A 23,125-nucleotide genomic window follows, 5' to 3' on the forward strand; every position below is an offset into this window, starting at 1 on the left:
CGAGACCAGAGGAAATCAACCTTTAAAACTAGGCTACTAGCCAAAATATGATTTTTACATTACTATATGGTTGTTATTTGTTGCTCTACCCCAATGTGACCAAAAAGGTAAATGGGAACAAAAAATAAAAAAACAAACAAACAAACAAACAAAACCTAGGAGGGTTGTAACTTAAAATGTAAACGCCAAGAAACTCTCATAACCAAACCCACAGACTTTCTCGCTAGCAGCATTTCAAACCGCAGCTTTAACAAACATGCTAACTGACGGTTGGGTTGATTTTTTTCGTAACTCTGGGTGACAGTGGCCAAACACCTGAATTGCGCAACGTAATAAGCTTTATTGTATTGTTTGAGCCTCACATCGTACCCTGAGGTGCATGCAAGCATTATCTGAGGACACCGGGAGACAAATGATCTATAAATGGATCCATTGATTAGTATTCTGGACTGCATTGCTGCGCTGTAGCTTTTAGACGTGCACCTCCTCAGCCTCAGTGAGTGTCATCATGGAGGAAGAGCAGACGACTCGAGCCGAGTGAAGAGGACAAAACGCTGCACCCCATCTTTGTTTCGCCTGTTTTAGTACGAAACCGGTAAGAGGGAAATCATTGCTTATGAGTGCATCGATTAAGAGCTTGTGTTGTCTTAACGGCTGACGCTGCATGCCTGTTTTGTTGCTACGGATTATGCAGGTTGTTTGGGCTAATCGATCGAGCATTAAGAGCTTGATTTTACCGGGTTGTGGCTCTGTAAAAAGAGAAATATTCACCCATTAGACTCGAGTATAGGTTTCAGTGTTTTTGTTTTTTCCATTGAACCGAATAGACTGTGCATGCCTGTTACTGAAAGGCAAACCCCCCTGCTCTCGCGTTAGTCGCTAAGCACCACGGACAGCTCCGGAGCCGCGGGGCCTGATCCACTGGCCACCCTCCCTCTGGCTGACTCCTATAAACACCACATTTAATCGTTTTCAGGTGATCCCTGCTCTGAAAAAGCTCTGATAAACACCTGAGGAGAGACAGAAGTCAAGATGAAGCATTTTCTGAGGTAAGGAGACTCCTTTCCTGCATGCAATGCAGAGTTGAATAAGCATTTTGTTCGTCAAATCGTGAAGGAATTCATTGCATACCGAACCCCCTTCTTTTCTCAGCATGCTTATTTCCTAACTGTGGTACTGTTATGTCTTATTTGTGCAAAAATCAGTGTACACAGTGTTCCCAGCTTACCAATGAAGTTTTCCCAATCGATCGCATTAGATAGTGTGTGGGCAATGAGTGGTTGTGTGAAGGTGTGAATTGGTTTGAGTGGGTAGCTCAGAAAGAGGCCTTTTAATAATAGAGCTCATGCAAAGCAAGTGGTTTCCCCTGGTGTGTCTATTAATAGATCTGCTGCTTTCTGACTGTTTCTGCATAAATGTTGGATAAATCTGTTGTGCTGTGTTACATAAGATGAATAAATCTGTGCTTTACTATGCTTAACATAGAGGCAATACTTTCATCACTTATATTTTTGTTGGCTAAAATACTTCAAATGACAAAGGAGTTCAATTACATCAAAATTTGCACAAAGATCTGTGTACACTATACTATTTATATCATCGTTTATTTCAAAAACATGCTAGGTTTCGTTTTAAGCTGTAATAGGGCAATTTAAGTACTGTACATAGAATATGAAAAGGCAGTATGATAATAAATACATGATAACAATTTCAATAAGAGATGCACCGATTGTTCAAAAGGCAGGTCCATAAACACAACATGTTTATGTTATTCAACAATAGTGAGGTGTTTTAAAATGCTGTGCGTACAATACAAAAAGATAGCAATAATTGGAAGATACATACAATACAATGCGTTTTTTTCAACCCGTTTACATTATTCTTTATGTCTATTTTCAAATGTGCTATGTGATTTGATGTATTTGTATTAGGCCTGTCAGCATTAATGCATTAATTAGAATCACTTAAAGCCTATAATGTGCAGTGCTTTTTTAATGGCAATAAGTTGCATACTTTATTGTCCTTTTTACTGAGCCACTCAAACATTTTCCTACAACCACAAAAATGTAAAACAAGTGCCGATACTTAATGGCCCATTTCAGTTTAAAATTTTTAGCGACAAGTCAGAAGTCATCTGCATCTTATGATATCAAACATTTCAGTTTTTACTGTCATCTTATTTCCTTCTTAATCCATAAACTCCTTTTTGGTGGTTATAGTCATGTCATAATTTTCGATGTACCCAAAAGTCCTTATTTTTCTAAGCCAAAGCTGGTCTGTATCCAAACAGGAAGTCAATTACCCTTAGTCTGAGAATGTGTAAACATCCAAAATGAATCAAAAGCAGTTTTGAGCTCAAAATAGTGGATTTTTTAAAATAGGGAAAGGGAAGAAAAGATTCATTGCATTACAAAAATTCAATAGTTTGACAGCCCTGAAATAAATTACATGCTCCAGTAACATTTCAGTAATCCCTTCCCTGAAATGTCACTGGAGCATGTCTTGCAAACTATTCTTTCTTTTGTGTGCTGATACTTTCATTTTCCTTTACATTTGACCATAAACACAAACCCAAGTTTATTCAACAGGTAGTCTTTGCCCAAGAACAAGCCTCCTCCCTGAATCAGTAGTTAGATATACTAGCTTAATGGTACAACACAACAGATACACATCAACTGCTGACGCTGATGCAGGCCACATAATTTGTAGATGGACTGAAGTCCGCCCAAGGGTTAACAATGATTAATCTTACATACCAGTTAGACTGATTTACACATCTGTGAATCCTAACCCCTAAAATGCAGCACTACTGTGATTATCTTTGGCATGGTACCTACAGCACTGAACCACAGCAGTGCTGATATTCAGGAAGACACCTTGACATTTAGTGTGATACTTATCAAGTATTTGCCCAATGCTCATTGTGCACAGTGAAGCATTATCCAAGTCGGCCCCTCAAAGATTCACAGTACAGATTTTTATAAGGACCACTTGCAGACATGTGATTCTTACTACTGCGGATGTTGCAAGTACCGATGTCAACATTGGGTTACTTTGCTGTTTAGTTGATTTAGTAAAGTTGGAGGTGTATTTTGGAGGCATAAACGTAACAGAAACTAAGATTATAAAATTTGCCAACTTGTCTTAAAAGTCTGATTGTAAAATGAACTTAGCCACCTCAAGGATGTTAACAAACACAGAAACTTATGAAGTCATCTCTGCATACACTGGCAGTGAAGTGTACAAAAACCTTCATACCTGTGTAACTGTCCATGTGAATACCTCATTGTTTAGTTTTGTAAACTGCACTAGGAGACTTTCATGAGTACTCTTTCTATTCTTATAATCTAATTCTGTTTAAATTTGCAAGTTAACAGGAAAACTTTTTAACACTGCCATTTGCTAGCAGTAGAGTTTAGCCGAGCCTACAATTTGTGATTTTCATCCTATTCGGAAACATATTTTGAGTTGCACCACTTGCTTGGAAGTCAGGCCGACTTCCAGCCTGTTAATGCGTCATTTGCCGTGCAGCGTGGACATGATGACTTACTGTGGTCTGACCAGTTTAACCCGACTGGTCTTATGGATTTTTGGCATGTTTAGAACTACGAGCAGAATCCCAAACTTTGGGGCCACTTTTCCTTTGTAAAGTGTCTGACAGCGTCTTACACCACCACGAAAATGCTGAAATTCCTTTTTGATGTGCCTTTCCTGTAACCTGACACGCCAGATGGATTTGTTTCACACATCCTTCTGGAAATCTCCCATAGACAGTGTTTGGGAAAGGGAAGAAGCTTTGAAAAAAACTTGGAGGGTGACTGAATGAATGTTTTGTCTGTCACGGGCCAATCAGAGCAACAAAAGTGAAGTCGTCAGTGTGCACTACTACAGAGGAGTAAACTCCATAGAGAACTGCATAACGCAAACCATGGTGACTGTATACATGTCAGTACACAACTTTTGTTGTATTTGAAAAGAAAACAACTCACTGCTGTTCCTTGTTCTTCTTTTAACAAAAAAATGTCGTCAAGGCCTGATAAAACTGACGCTTCAGCAGCATCCATGCTAATCTCTTCCACCATAATTGTGCTGGCCTCTTGTCGCTGCTTGCTTACATCATGGCTCCTCAAACGACGCTGATTGGTCCTGTCACTCTCTTCCTGAGCCCAATCTGTTCAGATGGGAGTTTGCAAGATGGATTTGTTAGTGAGAAACACAGTTACCTTCCCTGATCATAATAAAGGAAACAAATGAGCAAATGAGGAAATATGTCTAGCTGCAAACCTCAAGCTGACACAGAATAGTTGCTATGAATTACCTGTTAGTTGTGTTTGCTGACAATGCTGATTATTTGTGCATGACAGAGATGATGAGAGCACGTTTTTCACTGTTTGTAGCCATTTGAAAAATGAAAACGAGTCATTAGATATGACTAGAGCCTTTCTGTGAAACTTTCATGGTATTTGTTACAGTCCATCTGACTTCACTTGTACATAGTGAGCACCCAGGTTGTGACCAACCACTGGACTGTACAGTGTGAGCACTCAGGTTGTGACCAACCACTGGACTGTGCAGTGTGGGCACATAAATTGTGTGCAATAGTTGTGATTTGCAAACGATTCAGTTGCACAGTGAGAGTTGACATTACATCATAGCTGTTATAGAGTTGGCTTGAAGTCGCACAGTGTACGCCCAGCTTAAGCTCACTCTTTCTGTTGTAAATGATACATTGCTATGGAAAATTCTGTTTTTCATAAAATGATTTGCAGGCATCTAATGCTGACATGTCAGGCCTTCTAAACTTTCCACGTACAAAATGTGCACCACACAAATTACTGTGAGGAATTTGAGGGCAAGAGAATTTATCTAACTTCCTCTTGGTAATGCCCTCTTTGATATTTTGTCTGGGACGAGTAAGACATTGTGATTTCAGATGCCAAGGACTTTATCCTAAAGTAGCATCTTTCTAATTTGCTACCTTGACACTACATCAGTTTGAAATGCATCACTATTGCTACTAAAAGTTGCCACAAAATACTGAATGTTTCCCACAATTCACCATGTTTCTCATGAATAGAAACCATTTCTGCTCCTTTCTGCTTTTCTTCTAAAGCCTTTTAGTTTCATTTACTTTTAATGAACAGTGGAGCTCAGCATTGTCTGCCAAAATCCTCTTCACAGATGGCTCTGCCTGTTTAGGGTAATTATATTAATGTGCTAAAATGAAAGTGGTAATAGTTTACTGATGTAGAAATGATTCATGTAGCTCCTTTAATGGTTTTGGCTGATCAGAGAGATTCAGAAGGATTTAGAGGCGTACTGCTGCGATTTAGTGTTGTATTTAAATAACAAAACTCCAACGCTCTCACATCAAACAGTCTTCTTTTGTGTTATGATCTGAAACAGTGAACATTTCTGAGTTTCAAGCTGGAGTAAGCAGAATTAAAACATTAAAAGTCACTCGTAAACATCAGCTTGTTTACTTTTGGGGAAGAAGAAGGATAAAAGACATTAAACATTACACTGTGACAAAAAAATCTACAAAACTAAAGATTGGCACTTATGTTAACTCATAAAAACATGCTATGGGATAAGGTGGTGTTAAAAGATTTTACCAAATAATGCTAATAATTTATCTTACATTAAGAGGTAAGGTATGTGTATAATTTAATGGAGTGCACCTTAAATGAGGTTGCACGTTTGACCTTCACAGACTTCTTTGTACCAAATCTGCTCGATCTCAGTCTGAATCCCGCTTTCATCACCCAGCCTCAACGCTGACTTCCCTGAAGGTGAGGGAAATGACAGAGCGTCTATATGAGCTGTTTAGCATGCCACTCTCATCCTCTGGCCTATAGAAGGAGGAATTAATCATCCAGGCTCGACTTATACCTTCTCTTTTGTTGACATTGAAGATGATGTTAAGCTGTGATCGCTCATGATCGGGGATTTATTTCCTCCTGAAAAGGTTGTAAACTCCATTCCTTGAAAACAAACACAGTGGGAGGTTTGTAGGTTATTTAAAGTGCAGGTTGTGCTCACGTATTTTTTCAGCTTCATTGTTAAGGTAGCTCTGAAAAGACAAATAACTGGGTCCTACATTCGTGTTTCTATGCACGTAAAAGGCAGCAGGATAGCTGGTGTTTTTTCACACAATGTTCTGTCCTTGATTTTAAGTAATGAATAATCATGGCAGGAGTGTTTATCAGGTTTCTATGTAAAAATAACACGACATGTATAGAGAGTGAAGGCTTGAAATCTGGTTCCACTGTTTCTTAATGGGTCACTTTGCATTTCCCAAGGTACACATCTTCATTTTCATTCTCAGTCACTTTAAAAATAGCTCACTATGATCTCCTGCTTTCTGACTCTCTCTTTCAGATCTTTCTTCTTACTGCTCCTTAGTGTCATGTCTTTTTCATGTCATACAATGGTATATCTACGCTGACTCTTTAGCTTTTTGCTCTTTTATCAAGCAAAACTTAGGGATTAAAAAACTCCCTCAATACACAGCTATAGAACTCATATGTTTTTAAAATCTTGAATAAATAGTAATTCTCCATGCCTGTAACTGTTAATAGTTTTTATTATCAGTTTAAAAAAACATCAGAGTGACCCAAGAACAGAGTCAGAGCATGGATTATTTCGCTTTCTTTGGCCAACAGTCCCAAAAAACCTTATGTCATTGCAGAAAAAGTTTAATCCAAGAGTTAAACAGTTCAGTATTTTCAGTGGTCAGCCCTCCAGATGGGTCTGTATCTGAGTATCTGACTGACTGAGTGATGCTACTTTCAGAGTCATAACATACAGAGTTGGGTTTAGTTGTACTGAAAGCAGTAGTTAATGGCTGCCTCCACTGCTGGAAATACCTCAGATAGCTTTAGCATTACATCTGTTTTAGAACTGGGCCACGTTTTTGTATGAAATAAAGAATGAAAACAACTGTAAAAGCTTTTCATGTTAGGAGAGATATTTTTGCTCTTCTGCCAAGCGATTAGCTTGGACTTAGCCACGGTTACAGTTGCGTCTGAACATGTCTTTTTTAAATCAAAGGCAGAGCATGTTTTTTCGCTGTAGTCCTGGTCTGTTTTGGCATGGGTCTGCAATTATTACAATGTGCTTGTCCGGTATATCCAGGGCCTTCTGCTGCGGTAGCTGTAAGCTTGGATGTCGCTGTAGGAACGCGACTGTTTAATCTGAACTGGACCACTTTTCTTGTTAAAACCAGAGCAAAGAGCCACACCATGAACGTGGCAACCAGAACGTTCCTCCAAGTACCTTCTGAAGATTTTCTGAAAATCCTGCCCTTCCCAGTTGTTTTCTATGGGAGCCTTTCCAGATGAATGTCAAATTTATTCATGCAGTGGATATGAGTCGATCTGCCGTGTCAGGTTTGCTGTTTCCTACCGCAGGGCTTTATATTTTGAACTTTCGGGATCCTACAGTTCTGAACCCACAGACATAAGGGACAGCACAATTACACACCCCCTCCAAAAAAAATTCAGTCAGGCTTTTCAACAGGGATCCCAGATAGTTGCGGCCAGCCATATACTAGGTTTTAACCTAGTCTTGTCTCATTTTAGTTTCAGTTATTTGACAGTTTTTTTAAAAAATTTTTTGTCCTACATGGCAGTGAGACTAAGTATTACTATACAGATATATAATTAAATAAGCTGTTGAGGCCAAACATATTTTTTCAACCAGGCTTTAATGGGACATGTAAACCTGCTTCTTTCTGCTGTAAAAATGGGTGTTTACTGTGAGATGCTTTGGAAAAACCCTTGCACTTCATGCTAATAGCTTATTGGGAGATGCCTTTGTAAATATCACTAACCAAAAATGGTTTAATCTTTGCACACATACATAAATCTCTCAGTCTAATCTACTCCGTCTTCTCCTCTCCAGAGTGGTGTCCCAGTTCTTTGTGTTCCTTTACTGTAAATTGCTTTGGCGGGGCCTGAAGTTCGTCGCCAGGAAGTTTACGGGCCGCTGTGAGCTGCAGCGAATCTGCTACAATAACAAACATGGAGCCCGCAGGACCCTCAAGATAGGTGCCTGTGAAATTTATTTCATATTATAAATGCTTAGATGGAGTCATTAGACACATTAAACAAGCATTGTAAAGTAACTTAAATGGTATTTAAATACCTGCTTTGTATCTTCCTTAAATTCAGCTACATTTTGACACCACCTCATAGATCTGCTTTGATTTAACTGTAGGCCTTTTTCTCACATTTTCAATCTTTTCTTTTCAGAGTCATCCCTGAGATACTCCAAGAATGAGGTACTGGTCTCTAAATATATGAATGAATTTAATATTTGTCCAATATATCTCAGTTTCTTTGTTGAGTTTTATCTCTGTGTGCCTGAATCTTCCTTTGTCCCTCTTTGTTTGTCTTCTGCTCTTATCTTCTAGCTGCTGCAGTCTGCCCTCAGCGTCCATCCTGATAAAGTGGAGAAAACCATTGACGACATCATGGCCTTGAAGAAGATAAACCCTGACACCAACCCACAGTGAGACGCCACATTTCATATCACGTATATGTTACTTTATCGCTTGTGTTGAGGGTGTTGTTGGTAAATTAGAGAGTTTCACAGACTGTCAACACTATGAATCCTCAGACGTAGCTGTGAAAGAGTGACAGAGAATGTACAACATGCCTCTTCTTTAAACTAATCTGATAAATGGCTCAGATTGAAGGCAGTTTAAAGCATTGTTTTACCCACTTACTAAAAGCTTTTCTTCTTTCTATGTGTACCCAGGCTGGGCATCTCTCTTCAGGCCAGCCTGCTGCAGATTGTGGGCTACAGGAGTCTGGTGGCAGAAGTGGAGAAGCTGCGCAGGGAGCCCTACGACTGTGAAAACCCTGAGAATGAGAAAATGTTGATGAAGGTAAACACTTAACTATGGCTGTTTGAGGGGGAAAAATAACCTCAGTGAAGTGAACACACTGCCTCTCTAAAACAGTCAATTCTAGGCAGAAATAACCAAAGTTCAGTTATTTTATACAGCCATATATTTCAACCATTAACTGATTTTTTAATGAACAGTTTATAAATCTATCCATCCATTCTTTCTCTAGACCCCTTATCCCACTCAGGGTTTCAGGGGGCTTGAGCTGATCCCAGCTGCCACTAGGCAAGAGGCAAGGTACACCCTGGATTGGTCGCCAGTCGATCACAGGGCTGACATAGAGACAAACAACCAGACACGCTCGCATTCACACCTATGGGCAGTGGTGTAGGGTATATGCGGGCATACAGAGCACACGCACTTATTGATTCTGTCTCTGTAGAGTACACCCACTCCTAATCCTGTCTCCTAGGATGGCAAAAGCAAAAACAAAGTACTACGAGTACACTAGTGCATTGTTTTGTAATGCAATACCCCTACCACTGCGGAGGAATATGGATTTGTTTACTCAAAATGCATTATCATGTAGTTGTCTCTGTCTTTGTGTCAGTGGTGATGGCAAAATCTGCTCTTTTTTGGCTGTTATTTCAATAATGATTCTTACTTCCTGAAGCAGCAGAAGTGAAGGGAGATTATAAAAACACTAAAAGCTCATTTTAAGTCAACTCAACATGCATGTTGTTGGTATATGTCTGTGTTTATAATACAGGGTGGTTGTCCTTTGCAGGATGGGCTGCTGAAAACTGTAGGGGATAAATTAAGTGTATACTCACTTTTGCAGGCATCACTACATCACTACCTCTAGGCAACTCAATTCAACCTTTATTGTCTTTGTACAAAAGTACAACGGAATTTTCCGTGCTTTCTGGATGATTAAGAAAAGAATATGCAGACAGAAATAAATAGTACCCAATAAATCACTGAAAAGGCATGTTTTAAGACTGTGGGAAGAAGTCGGAGTTGACACAGAGAACCCACACATGCAAAGGTTACATGGTTTATGAATAAGTGAGCAGTTTCAACAATTTATTTTACAGCTGTAACAAATGTTAGTTGTTGTTTTGAGGTATGTCAAAGTTTTATCCTATAATAATAGGGTTTTTTTTTTTTGTCTTTTTAGATTATGCGCTAAAAAATTAAGCTAATTATCTTTTTAAACTTTTAAATCTTTTTTTATTTTAATTTCAACTTATTTTAAAATATTTTAAGTCTTGCATCTATTTCAACAGTTGAAATTTTAAGCATAGTTATTAACTTCGTATTTAAACTGTTTAGCTTCACATTTTAGCTTTATGTTTAAGTTATAACTTTTGCTGTTTACAACTAACAGTATAAAGTTGGGCTGTCAAAGTTGAAATTTTTGAATCACGATTAATCTCAGAATTTCTGTTGTTAACTGGCATTTATTGTATCCTTTAATTCACATTTTTGAATTCTACTTATTTGCATTCAAAGCCGTTTTTGTGTCATTTTCTTCTATTGTTTTAAACTAAGGCTAGCTATGGAAGCCCATTTCTGCCAAATAAAAAAGAAAAAAATGTGAAAGTAAGGCAATTCTTGAAAAAAATATCCTAATAATTTATAATAATGACTTTTTATCTCGTAATTTCGACTTTTTATCTCATAATTTGGATTTTTTTAACTCTTAATTATGACTTCTTATCTCATAATTATGACTTATTGTCTCATAATTTTGACTTTTTATCTCATAATTATGACTTTTTATCTCATAATTTGGACTTTTTATCTCATAATTATGACTTCTTATCTCCTAATTTGGACTTTAATTTCATAATTATGAGTTAAGATTCTTCCTTTTTTTCTTCCTTACGTCCACATTTTTCATTTTTTTATCTTTCTTTTTTTTAAGTGACAATTTGACTGTTTTAATGTGCCTACTTACAGCATTGGCTCCAATTGGTTTCCTGTCAAATTTCAAATCATTAAGAAATGTCAAATGGTGTAACTAGATACTTCATTTGACAGATGTTTCTGTTGAAGGCATTTATTTTAATTGATTATCAGAAGTTTAAGATTCTGATAAAAATGTAATTCAGCTTTGCTTTGTACAACTATTTAGTGTTACTTGCTGCTGTATATTTGATTACGTTCTGATTTATTCAAAACTTTATTGCCAAAGCTCTGTTAATAAAAACAACACAGCAATAAATAAAACAGCACAGTAGTGAATATGACAAACAACAGCAGCAGTAGAGGCAGATCTGGGGTCCATCACGTGCACGTGTGCAAATGTTCAGCAACACAACAACAAAAGTGGAGATAAATTTGGATTGATTATGTGCACATGTGCAAGTCTTCATTAGCGCAAATGTGCAGTATTGGAAAGGTTCCTGTTCATTAATGGCAGCCATTGAAAACCGTCTAGCAACATTTAGGGGGTATTATTGAGAGCAGCCATGGCTCTGGGGGTGAAACTGTTCTTTACCCTGAAGGTGTGGGCAAGGAGGGCTCTGTATCGTCTACCAGATGGAGGAGTTTGAATAAATGGTGACTGGGGCTTCTGGGATGCAAGCAGATGTTGAGAGCTTTTTGTGGCATTGTGAGCTGTAGGTACCCACTGGTGCTGGGATCTGGGTCTCAGAAACCTTCTGTGCAGTGGAGACAACCCAGCTGCAGTGCAGATGTGATCCCACCCACTGATGCAGTAACGTTCAGCATTGCATTAGCCAACTCTTTAAATATTTATTGATACTTTTAGCCATTACAATATGCCTTCAGCTCATTTTCTTTGATAAACCATTTATTTTATCTAACTAATCCAACATATTAACCAGCAGGAGTGGCTCAGTGGTCTCTCGGTGGGAAGCTGAGGGATTTGAATTCCAGCTGCTTCAGCCACATGTGGCGGTGTTCTCGGACAACTTCATTTATCAACCACAGTTTACCGTTTGAATGTATTTCAACCATTTATTCTTTCCTTTTAGCAGACCGTTTCACTCACTTTTTGAAGCAAGTTTCATCACATATCCTCTACTTTACGTTAAGGATGTTAAATGTTTTGTTGGCTGTATACCAGCTGCTGGCTGCTGCATCAAATCAAACCCTAACCCTAACCAGTGGAAGTGGTATTGATCCTTTCATTTAACTGTTGTCAATAATGCAAATTTCCAAAAATGTCTACCCTCCCCATGGTTATGATTTAAATATTCAAATACACAGAAAGGTCCAGATCAATACTGTTAAATGAAAAATGAAATGTTGAAGTGTACTATGCTGTGGTGTGATTTCTGTGTTTGCAGCTATGGAAGGAGCTACGTCCTGACACTCCTCTCACCGGCCGCATCTCTAAACAGTGGTGTGAAATTGGTTTCCAAGGCAGCGATCCCAAAACTGATTTCAGAGGCATGGGCCTGCTGGGTCTGCACAACCTACTGTGAGCTCTCCATCACTTCACTCGCTGATAAACACTGAACATAAAACAGTGAAAAGATGGACAGTTTAACCCTTACATGAGATTTTAAAAAGTGGTTTCAGTCACAATTTTTTTGCATGCATTTTTGGAAAACCAAGTTATTGTTAATAAAAGCTGCAATGCCACATAAGCCACCAATTTCATTGGATTAAAAGGTCAGATTTTTTAATTAAACTCACAATTTTAAATATGAAATGCTTCCCAAATTCTGCTTTTTTGGTCTTTTTTCAGGTATTTTGCAGAACATGACAAGGCTACTGCTCTGCAGATGCTCCATGACTCTCTGCAACCAAAGCACAAGTATGGCAGATCTCTTCTTCTCAACTTTACCAAAGCATGATGAAACAAAAGAAATACACCAGGGGTTTGGGAGAAAGTGGCTGTGTGACTTGAGTGTAAATGTTAAACCGCATGACATAGCACCCATGTTTATAGTTGCTGTATAACTGGCATAATGTGTCTTTCTGGGAAACTCTGTCATGTTCTACTGTCACTTCTTAAGTATTTCTGAAACCCAGCTGTAACTGACTGAATGCAATCTCAGCTGCTTTGTAGTGTCCATTGTAGGGACTTTGATAAGAGTTACTGAAGTGTAGCTTTCTACTAGACTCTTGGTGTATCTCTTCAGCTCTAAACAACACTCAGTCATCCATAACGGCTTGATTATATTCACTGCAACAGCTTAAAATCATTCACTGCTTTATCTTTTATTGACTTCTGCTGCTTGCATTTTTTGTCACTGGCGTCTCATTTCATAAATGAAGATTCTTCCTCTTTTTCTCCTTCACCTGCCTCCACCTCTCTGCCCATCCTTCCCTCTCTCTTACATGCACTGTAGGAGCACACACAGAAAGCCAAGGTACTTTACTCCACTTTCATTCTTTTCACTGCTTTCATTGCTTTTTCTCTGTTGGACTGATCATGCATTGCTGTTGCTTCTCTCATTAAAGCTGCACCATTGCACCATTTCCATTTTTTCACATCAGCATTTAACATGTTGCTGATACAGAAGGGTATGGACTGTAGCTTTAAATCAAGGGCATTAATAACTAGTTTTTGGAAGCTACCCATTTATAACTTATCTGTAAATATCAGCACGTTTGTCTGGAAAGCATAAAAGATGGGGAAGAAAAATGGTCAACTATAGTAGGCATGTTTTCCTGGTAAAAGTGATCTTTAGTGTTTGCACGTCCAGCTGAAATTCATACAGGAGCAGGACAACTAAATAGGTAGATAGATAAACTTTACTATCTGTCTGAGAAGTGACAGAAATTCTTCTTTGACAAACAACACATATAAAATCACATTTAAAAAAACACACACATTTAAAACCCAAAACACAGTCATAATTGGGGGTATATTAAAAGCAACAGCTGATAAAAACAAGTATTGTAATAACTGATAAAAACAAACTCAAACTAAATCATCAACAGCTCAAAAAGGATATAGATGTGCGCACTTTTCAACTATGATGGGTACTTTTTATTTAACAGGTTAATGTTTTTATCTATGAGATCTGAGGAAGCTCTCATAAATCAAAACGACGACAAATATAAAGGCAATCTAAAACCTTATTTGCTAGAAGAGTAACTAAACCCCAGTGTTCCAGCTACATCTACCCTGGAATTCCTTCGATACGTCATGGAAAGGACTGGGAGGCAGTGGGGATAAGACAACACCACTCCCCCCTTCTGCTGTCCCTTATCATTCAGTCTAAGCTGCTATTTGGATTTGATTTTTTGTTATAATCACCAAAATATTCAAATTAAATTTACTAAGAGCAACCTGAGAGAGAAATGATGATGTACAGTATGGTCATGTAGATCTGTAGTTCTTAACTGGTCTAGCCTTGGGAGCCATCATTGTTAGTGCTAATGAATTAAACAGCTGTTTTTCAACAAAAGACAGTTTAAATGGGAAATGATACATGGTCATGTAGAATGCACAATTTCAAATATTATTGGCCTGGTTTTAAGAAAATGGGCAAATGGGTTCGCAGGGCAAGGTGGTGTGGCGCTCCCACAGACGAAAAGGAGAATCTTTCAGTCTTTGGTCCTACAGGTCTTCACTCTTGTGAGGCCTGGACGGGATGGGAAGGGTCAGCTCCTGGAGAGCACAAGCTGCACTCCTGTGGGTACCACGTGCGCTTTCCCAGGCCTGATCAAGCTCTCCGCACTCTGGGTGCCCATGACCTGGTGGGGACCTGGTGCATTATGGAGGGGCCAGCTGGGAGGATACCTGGAGAGATAGGGCACAGGCCTGGGTGACTGCCTTTAGGTCAGAGAATGAAGGTTGACAAGTGCAACTGGCATATGCGCCTTTATCTGACCTTTAGGAAAAACATTTCCTTATTTGCAATCTTGGGAAACAGCACGTCATTTCCCGTAATCCTAGTGTGTCACAGCAACATCACTGATTGGTGGAGTGAATTTCAGCTGTTGGCTGCCTTAATGAAATTAACTGTCCTGCTTTGAAAGTTGGCACCAGATCTGCAAATAGAAATTTTTCCCCTCCAAAAAAATCAGTTGCAGCCAACTGTTTCAAGCTGTAGACGGAAGTTGCTATGCACATTTTTGACAGAAGATAAATGTTTATTTGACATATGTGATAATAAATTATATTCATTAACACAGATGTGTGATTGAATCATTGTCTGAGTCTCTTTGGCACTTGAACTCTACAAGGACATGGCGTGATCAAAGGGTTATACCCTGAGCGGCGGTGAGGTCTGTCCCTCCCTGGAGTCCAGATGCTAGGCTAGCTGTGAGGGAGTGGAGCAGTGCTATTGGATAGGTGTAACCAGGTGATGGGAAGAGCTGATTATGACATGACTGAGACAGCATGAGTGAGGGAGTGCAGAGATGAACTATTAAACCAGTGTGGAGAATATAGCCTTCCTGACTCAGCTTATGCTAAGCTCCATTAAAAAAAAAAAAAAAAAAAAAAAGATCTAGTGTGACACCTCTGACTTGACATTTAAACTGATAATCAATCTCATCCTGTTCAGGCAAAAAATAAACTTCAGAAGTTGCCAACTGACCTATAATAGCCTTATGAAAATACTCTGGACTATCTATCTGAGTTAGGGTCTTGGAAGAATAGAAATGCAATACTTTAAGAAAGACAAGGCATGTAAAGTTATTTGATTTTTCCTGAATTTTGTAGTTTTTCTTTTTAGGACTTATTTTTTTACACTCAGGGTTTTTCATGCTGACATCAAATGACTCAAGTCTGTGTCCTCCACAGTGAGATGAACAAGCCTGAATGGGAACAGAAGAACCTTGACAAGGCCATCGGGTAAGAGTCTGCACATGTTCAATCTGATGGCATGCATGTGCATGTGTGGAGGAGACAAAACTGGGCTACTGCTGCTGGAGCTCCTGTGAGTTTTGGCCTCGATACAGAGCCGTTCTAACAGCAGAGAGGCTCTGTGTTGTGGTGTGGCCTTGGAGTAAGTGTGTGCAAAGCAGGAGTGTGTTTTAGCACTGTGTGTGTCCTGCTGCTCTCAAATCTGCATCTGTGCTGATAAGGACCAGAGACTTTCTCTAAAAACACACAGTCACACAAAAGCCTCCTAAACTCAAACAGCATGGCGAGGACAAAAGCTGGAAACTTTCAGCTGTTTTTGTACTGGTGAGTCTGGAAACTCTATGCAGAAAAGATTGAAAAATAAGGATCACATACTGTACATTTAAGGTGCAAGTGGAAAGTCAGTTTACTATCCAGTTAACACTGCAGTTTCTATTTAACAGAGTTCTCAACTCAAAACAAGAGGTAGCTGAACGCCTTAACTAATCACCTGTTTAATGTTTGATTGAGAACTCCTGGTGGCATTTGCAGACAAACTGCATGTAAAAGAAGGCCCAAAAAAGCATCATAATCTATTATTTTCAACATGTCTGCAGGAAAGACTGTATGATGACAGCTGTAGTCACCTTATAGATGTCCAAGTACATACAGCCTTAAATGAAGCCTTGAGTTTGGCATTTATCAGCTGCCATGCTGGTTTTTTGGGGCCAGAATTTTATTTTGAACACTATAAACTGATAATGAATAAGCCATGTTTGGCAGTACATCTGCTACTTTGTGCAAAACAATTACTCTGATAACACTAGAATTTCACTGTCCAAAATAAGCCTGGGCCAAACTCATTAAAAGCCAAAATCGAAGCAGAAAACCATTTTATTTGCCACATTTTTGGATGGAATAACCACAATCAAACAAATATGGCAGAGAGATTTAATTTAATGGCTTACTTGGCTGCACTGAAGCCTGGCAAAAAAAGGCATTAACCCTAGATTTATTATTGTATCTGTGTGAATATTAAGGTATTTTCACAGTCTAACTCCTAACTTTGTTTAATCACTGAAGCAGGTTTTTGTCAAACCCTCTCATCTGAAATCATAATTGAATATGTGTGCTCTTTAGTCATCTTTGTCCCTACCTTCCCATAATCTTGAACACAGTAAAAGCCTGAAACAAATAGAACACTATTCTTCTAGCCTGTAAAGATTTGAATGACCCCACTGCCCTGGTGCTACAGTCAAACACAAATGAAAACAAATGGCCGTGTTTTATCTCCTCTCTCCAGCTTCTCTTTTGCCATCGTGGGCATCAACATCACAGACCTGGCGTACTCTCTGCTGGTGAGTGGGGCTCTGAAGACCCACCTGTACAATGTGGCCCCTGAGATGCCGAGCCTGCTGCACTTCCAGCAGACCTTCTGTAAGTACAATTGATTTATTTACAGGACAGATGGGTCAATATTTTATCATAAAAATTATATCTAAGATTGGATTGACCTGATTACTTTTGGCTTCCATGGCATTTTTTGTTAAAACAAGTTGATAGTATAGCACAGAACTAGTTGATAGTAAATTTGCTCTAGGGTAGTAAAATGTTAGCATAAATGGTTTAACCATTAGGCAGAAGCAGCCTGTTGCTTTGGGTCTGATGCTCTGAGGGTCCTCAAAATGTAGCCTTTATAGGAGGGCCAGGAAACTTATTCAGTTTTTAGAATATATAAGGGTGCTTTCACATTAGGCCCTGTTGTTTCGAATGGCGCCGCGGAGCAATTCCTCCCCCTTCCCCCCTGCTGGCTTGCTTTCACACTAGCAACATCAAACCGTGCCCAGGCCCACTTGCATATGTACTCAGTCTGACACAGCAGATGGCAGTATACATGTAGCTGGCTTACAACACTGCCAAGGAGGAGCAAGAAGAAGAAGCTCCATGGCAACCACTGGGGTCATGACCTGAGCGAAGATTGTTTTTGTTTTGACCCGGCAAAAAGTCCATCCTGCAGCCATGGAAGATTTAAAATCACTTTTTAAGATGCCAGCAACTTTGCTCTTCATATCTGCACATCTACTACAGCTCAGAGGATTAAATGGGCTCGCTCTGCGTAGATAAAGCGGTTTTTGAGGGGACAGGAGACTTTAATTGCCTTTTCATCTCCTCTCCCTGACTCCAAATTGTATTCATCTGAAAGGTGAGTCACAACAGACCAATTATTGACTGGATTCTGATTATTTTTCACCTTTTATTGAGGAAAACATCTGAACAAATTGCCGTGCTGTGGAAAGAAGTTTAGCTTTTATGATGACATCATAAAGCTGATACGGCGCTCTGTCCTGTATCCGGGCGCGGTTGCATTCACATCTCATCCCAAGTGAGCCAGAGTCCACTTGAATCGCGCCCGAGACCACCTCCCCAAGTGGGCCCGGGTGCGGTGCCCGGGTGCAGTGCGTTTGCATTCACACCACCAAAACAAACCGAACTTTGGGCTCATGTGCAGTCGGATCCGGGACTGGGCCCCTAATGTGAAAGCACCCTAAATGTCTTTTCTAATGAGATGTTGGGTCATGTTTCATTTTGAAAATCAAAATTTTTAGGCAAAATCCTGAATCCTTTAATTTAATTTTGCTCTAATGAACTAAGGCTGGGCAATCAATCCAATTTCAGATTAAATTGTAATATTGCCTACTGCAGTTTTCAAATCACAGATGGTGCAATATTTCTTTGACGTGAAATGTGTCAAAACTTCAGTTTAATTCAACTTGATTGCAGCAGAGATGTTATTCTCTATACATCATGCAAACATTTCTGTGCCAATAAACCTACTTTCATTATTTTTGTATGTTTTTCTTAATAAAAATGAGAACAACACAAAAATGGTGATTCCTTTCAGTGCAACAATTGATTCTTAATTTTAATATGAGGGAAAACAATTGCAATTTGATAGTTTTTAAAGGTCTACATCACTACGTATCTCATAATGTGCTGGTTATAATATAGACTGTGTTATTATAATGGCAATACCGGGGAAAGAAAATTGTAATTAGTTTTTTCCCTCTAAATTGTTCAGCCTAACTTTAAATTCCTCTTTGTGTGAGTGTTCCTCTAAAAATAATCCAGCCTTGCTTTGTATCTCAGAGTGAAATGTGAATTCTTCACTTACAGTTTATCGCCAAATGTGCTGTCAAAATTAACAGTAAGTCAGTGGACTGTCATGTAGGATAAATTTTAAATTCCTTATTTTTGTGGCTTCAGGCTACCTGATGCAGGAGTTCCACCGTTTCTGGATCGAGGAGGATCCCAGCGACATCATGGAGTTTAACCGGGTCCGTTCCAAGTTCCACCGAAGGATCCTGCGACAGCTGAAGAACCCAGACATGGCCCTGTGCCCCCACTTCTCCGCCTCTGACCTCCACCTGGTCAACCTTTAAAAACCTGTGACCGCTCTCACTGACCCTCCCTCACACCCACAGAGTCTCCCTCGGGTGTCTACTAGGCTGATAAAAAAACCCTTTACCCTCACATCCGGGGAGACTCTGCACCTTTCTCGTGCTCAGCTAACGTCATGTCGCGTCACTGCCAAAAGCTCACACAACCATGACACGCACACACACACGTCCAAATATACACACTGCCTCTGCGCCCTCACTGCAGCGTCAGACCACCAGCATCAGAGACGACCATAGCGATTGTAGCTGTGCATGAGGAGGCCACACCACACCGCCACACTCTCATCTTTATGGTTGCTTTAATGATTCATGACGATTGTATCTCAGCCGTTACACCTCAGTTATTGTTCTCATAGTGAACCAAATTTACTTTCTCAGCCAAAAATCCCTCTTAGAGTGCAGCGTAGGCATCATAAAGTCGAGAATATTTTGGAAATTAGCTGATCAGGCTTTTAGCCGTGAGCTTAAAAGTCTTTAAAAGAGTATTTTGTACTAAAATGAAGAGCTACAGATATATAATGTAAGTTTAAATGATTTGTCAAAGCATGAAAAGAAATGTCTCTGGCTCCAGTTCAATCAAAACTGATAAAACAATACTGGGCCAGCTCTTTTCTTAACTATTTCTGTATTAGGTCAATAATATAGATTGTACTGTACTATTATGTCAACATGACGTTAACACCTAAGACTTCTCCTTGCCAAAATATCGAATGTGGAGATTTTCCAATCACAGCAGTGGTTTGTTTCTCGTAAGCTTGGATGTAATTGTGTAAACCTGCAAAAAAATGTTCATAAAAGTTCCAAATATTGTTTTTGTTAAGTCACAAGGTTGCATTTGGCAGCCTAGTTCCCCTTGACTCGTTATTTTGACAAGCCTTTTATTTTTCCGTGCATGTTTACAACCAGAGTCAAAAGTTGACGTTTTATGAGCTTTTTTTTTCAGGTTTGCAGACATTTTTTGCCTTTTATTTAAAACCATCACAAAGATTTAGTTATGAATGTCTCACACGCTCACATTCATGATTGTTTGCTTCTATTTTAATCCATTGAATGTGACACTGTGTCCACTGTTGTTTCAGCCAAAGCAATAATTTACATTCATTTCTTTCAATGTAATGATTTGCACCATGCGTGCCTGAGCATTTGTTTCATCTCAGAGCTGGAATGCTAATCAACTTGTAGCTGTTATGTTTAGCATTTAATAGAGGTAATTTACAACCCGGTTAATTTTCAAACAGCAGTGTAATTACTGTAAACAGTTCTGTATCTGGCAGGCGGTGCACTGCGTTTTACAGTCTCCACATTTGGCAAGAAATCTGCTGGCTGTGGAAATAGGTTTGTCCTTTACAGTAAAGCCAAAGACATGAAGCACTTAAAGGCTCATTCAATAGGAAGTGGTGGAGTTTATGGAGAATGAAGCCTTAGTACAGTACATTTACCTATAATGCTACACAGAACAGCTCCTTAAGCTTCAACAAAAATAAAATTTATCATTAAATATACAACTGCCCCATCGAGAACGAATCAGGTGATGAAGCAGAGCTGACAGAGAGCATTTAAAAACACTTGAAAAGGGAGGTGTTGACCGTCCAGTCATCGCCCCATCTGTAAAAAGCTCCATGCTGTGATCACCGTCTTCTCTGCATTCATAAATGCCAGCTTCAGTGTCATACTGTGTGCTGCATACACTTTAAGCATTTAATTGTTATCTTATCCTTAAAGGCAGTAGTGCTTGGCTAAAATAAAAACACCTCCCATGGAAGATTTGATTTAAGTTCCCCTTCAGTGTCAGACATCATTTTTGAAAAACGAAGCCAATGCAGAAGTGAAAAAAAAAAAACAACTGCTGTTCCTCTTGTCTACTTGAGGCTGGTTTCAAAAGCCATTAATCTCCATGAGATCCCACATTAAATGCCCATTTTGACTGCAAAAACAGACTTGTTTATGGCCTTATCCAAAAATAAATTTGGCCACTATGGCTCATTTTTTAGTGTTTCCATTTTGCTTATATTTAAGCTGAGAGTTTTGCTTTAATTTGCATTCCAGGTTTGTGTGACTGAGCTGACTAATAGGTGGGCATGGTGTAACTTGCTGTGTCTCATTTTGGCTGTAAACCACCCCACTGTAGTCTGTGTAGATTTCTCAGGCTGAGCTGAAATGTACTGGTCGCCAGCCTAACATGTTTGTTTCTAAAGCTGTGTTTCCACCAAGCTGACATAGCTTAAGTCATGCAAATAAAGCTTTTATTTTTTCATGATTTATCCAGAGTTTCAGTCAGATTGGGATATATACAGCTGAGTAAAAAAAAAAACCTTCTTGTTTCTTAAAAAAAATATATCCAAATTTGAGAGCGGTGAGCTGGCCATTTGCCATGGCCATATGGCCCAAAAAAATGGGACTAAAGCCCATTTGCCGGTAATCTTAAAGTCTTTCCAAGCTCAGCCTCTTTAAATCTTTCTAGATATTTTTCACACAATGGTAACTGCCATAGTTTGGCTTCAAAATGCCATTTCAGGGACTAATGGGTGACATCAGTGATGCTATGTCCATGTTTGATACAGCCCATGTTTACACAGCAGAATTAACATATTTCACACAGTGTTTTCTATTATTATTGACTTGTTTTTATTCAGTTTTTCAATAATTACCTTTCCGTTGAATTATAGTTTGACAAAGATTCATAATTGTGTGCAGCAGACCTACTTCTCTGTTGTTAATCATCATGTAACCACATAGATTTGTGGTAAAGGAGTCCCCATTCAAAGAGAGGGAAAATAACATTATATTCATATTCTGTGGAGCCTTAGTTTGATTTTCATCCCAGCTCTGAGTCACATTTTTAATTTCCACTCAAAGATGAATCCACAAAAGCCCAAATATGACACACATGTATCTCTTCACAGCACTTGAACATGTGACCGCTGTATTTAGCTTTCATTAGCGCTCACATTGATGATGTGTGATGCTGACAGCTCTGACTAATGTCCTCATCACCAAACTGAAAATGTACAATATGATTTCCCTGCCATGCTTGCACTGTTGATTGTGTTTTTAACAGTATTATGATAACTGTCCCATTTGAAGTGATGCTTTCTGTCAGTATTATGCAGCTGTTTACTTCAGTGAATGTCACTGCTGGTTTCATCTCCTGCTTGCATTTTGATTTGCTCTGCTGTGGTCAGCTTTGCACTAATGTAAAAATTAAAACGCTGTTTGTTTTATGATAGTAAATCAGTGATTTGTGGTGTTAGGAGTATAAGGACCGGTGAGTCCAATGATACTGTAGACTAAGTTAAGTACACGCTGCTGTAAATTCTGCTTTGAAACTGCCTCTACTATGACACAATCTGCATGAAGATATTTTCATTGTCACTGAAGTCACATTCTGTGTTCTGCAGTAAAGCCTCAAGTAAACTTCTAGATATTGTAAATGTGTGCTTCATTTGTCTGTGCTGTACTTTTTGAGACCACAATAAAACAAGTCAGTAAGAATCATTGTTGTCTGTTTATTTAATCAATTATATGCTTTGGCGTCTCTACACTTAGTATTTCGATCATTAACAGTCCAGTAATCTTCAGTGAACAGCAGAGGGCAGTCAGCTATCAGAGATCTCATGAGCTGAAGCAAAGAGAGGAAAAGAAAAATACAGACGGCACATTAGGGTTGAAGTTCTCATGACTGGCAAGATAGTTCTGTGCTATCTCCTGCACAAGCTTATCAAAATAAGTAAAAAGAAAGAAAGTATAAAGATGTAAAAATGTGAAAAGGGTTAGGGTTGGATGAACCAAAGATTTGACAATAAAACAAACAAGGTAGAGCTATGTCCTTCAAAGTTAAAGCTACATCCTGAGCCTTGCCCAAATTAAACCCAGCCAGAAGAGGTAAAAACCTTTCTAACGGTCTCAATCCAAAATCCAGTTACATGTAGATCTCAGTGTTTTCACATGTTTACAGCAACCATAATCCAACATATCTAGAGTGCTAAGACAAATAATGGATTTCACTTTACAGGGTCTTTATTATTATAAGAT

General features: G+C 39.0%; 1 protein-coding gene across 1 annotated transcript; it reads left to right on the forward strand.

Annotated features, from left to right (window-relative positions):
- The first annotated feature begins 355 nt into the window (after positions 1–355).
- Positions 356–22,555, forward strand: elmod1 (ELMO/CED-12 domain containing 1). The gene is made up of 11 exons (XM_041800669.1): positions 356–595; positions 977–1,049; positions 7,906–8,051; positions 8,256–8,284; positions 8,417–8,514; positions 8,764–8,893; positions 12,175–12,308; positions 12,579–12,647; positions 15,594–15,644; positions 16,939–17,072; positions 18,900–22,555. The coding sequence occupies exons 2-11, from the start codon at positions 1,033–1,035 to the stop codon at positions 19,073–19,075; spliced, it is 984 nt and encodes a 327-aa protein (XP_041656603.1). The 5' UTR covers positions 356–595; positions 977–1,032; the 3' UTR covers positions 19,076–22,555.
- The last annotated feature ends 570 nt before the right edge of the window (positions 22,556–23,125 follow it).

The sequence above is a fragment of the Cheilinus undulatus genome, linkage group 12, assembly GCF_018320785.1.
Source record: "Cheilinus undulatus linkage group 12, ASM1832078v1, whole genome shotgun sequence".
Lineage (NCBI taxonomy): Eukaryota > Metazoa > Chordata > Actinopteri > Labriformes > Labridae > Cheilinus > Cheilinus undulatus.

Bases quoted from the DNA above. Each gene is read 5' to 3' on its own strand.
- elmod1 (XM_041800669.1), top strand. The intron at 8,894-12,174 runs GTAAACACTTAA...CTGTGTTTGCAG, and splicing joins ATGAGAAAATGTTGATGAAG to CTATGGAAGGAGCTACGTCC. The intron at 17,073-18,899 runs GTAAGTACAATT...TTGTGGCTTCAG, and splicing joins GCACTTCCAGCAGACCTTCT to GCTACCTGATGCAGGAGTTC.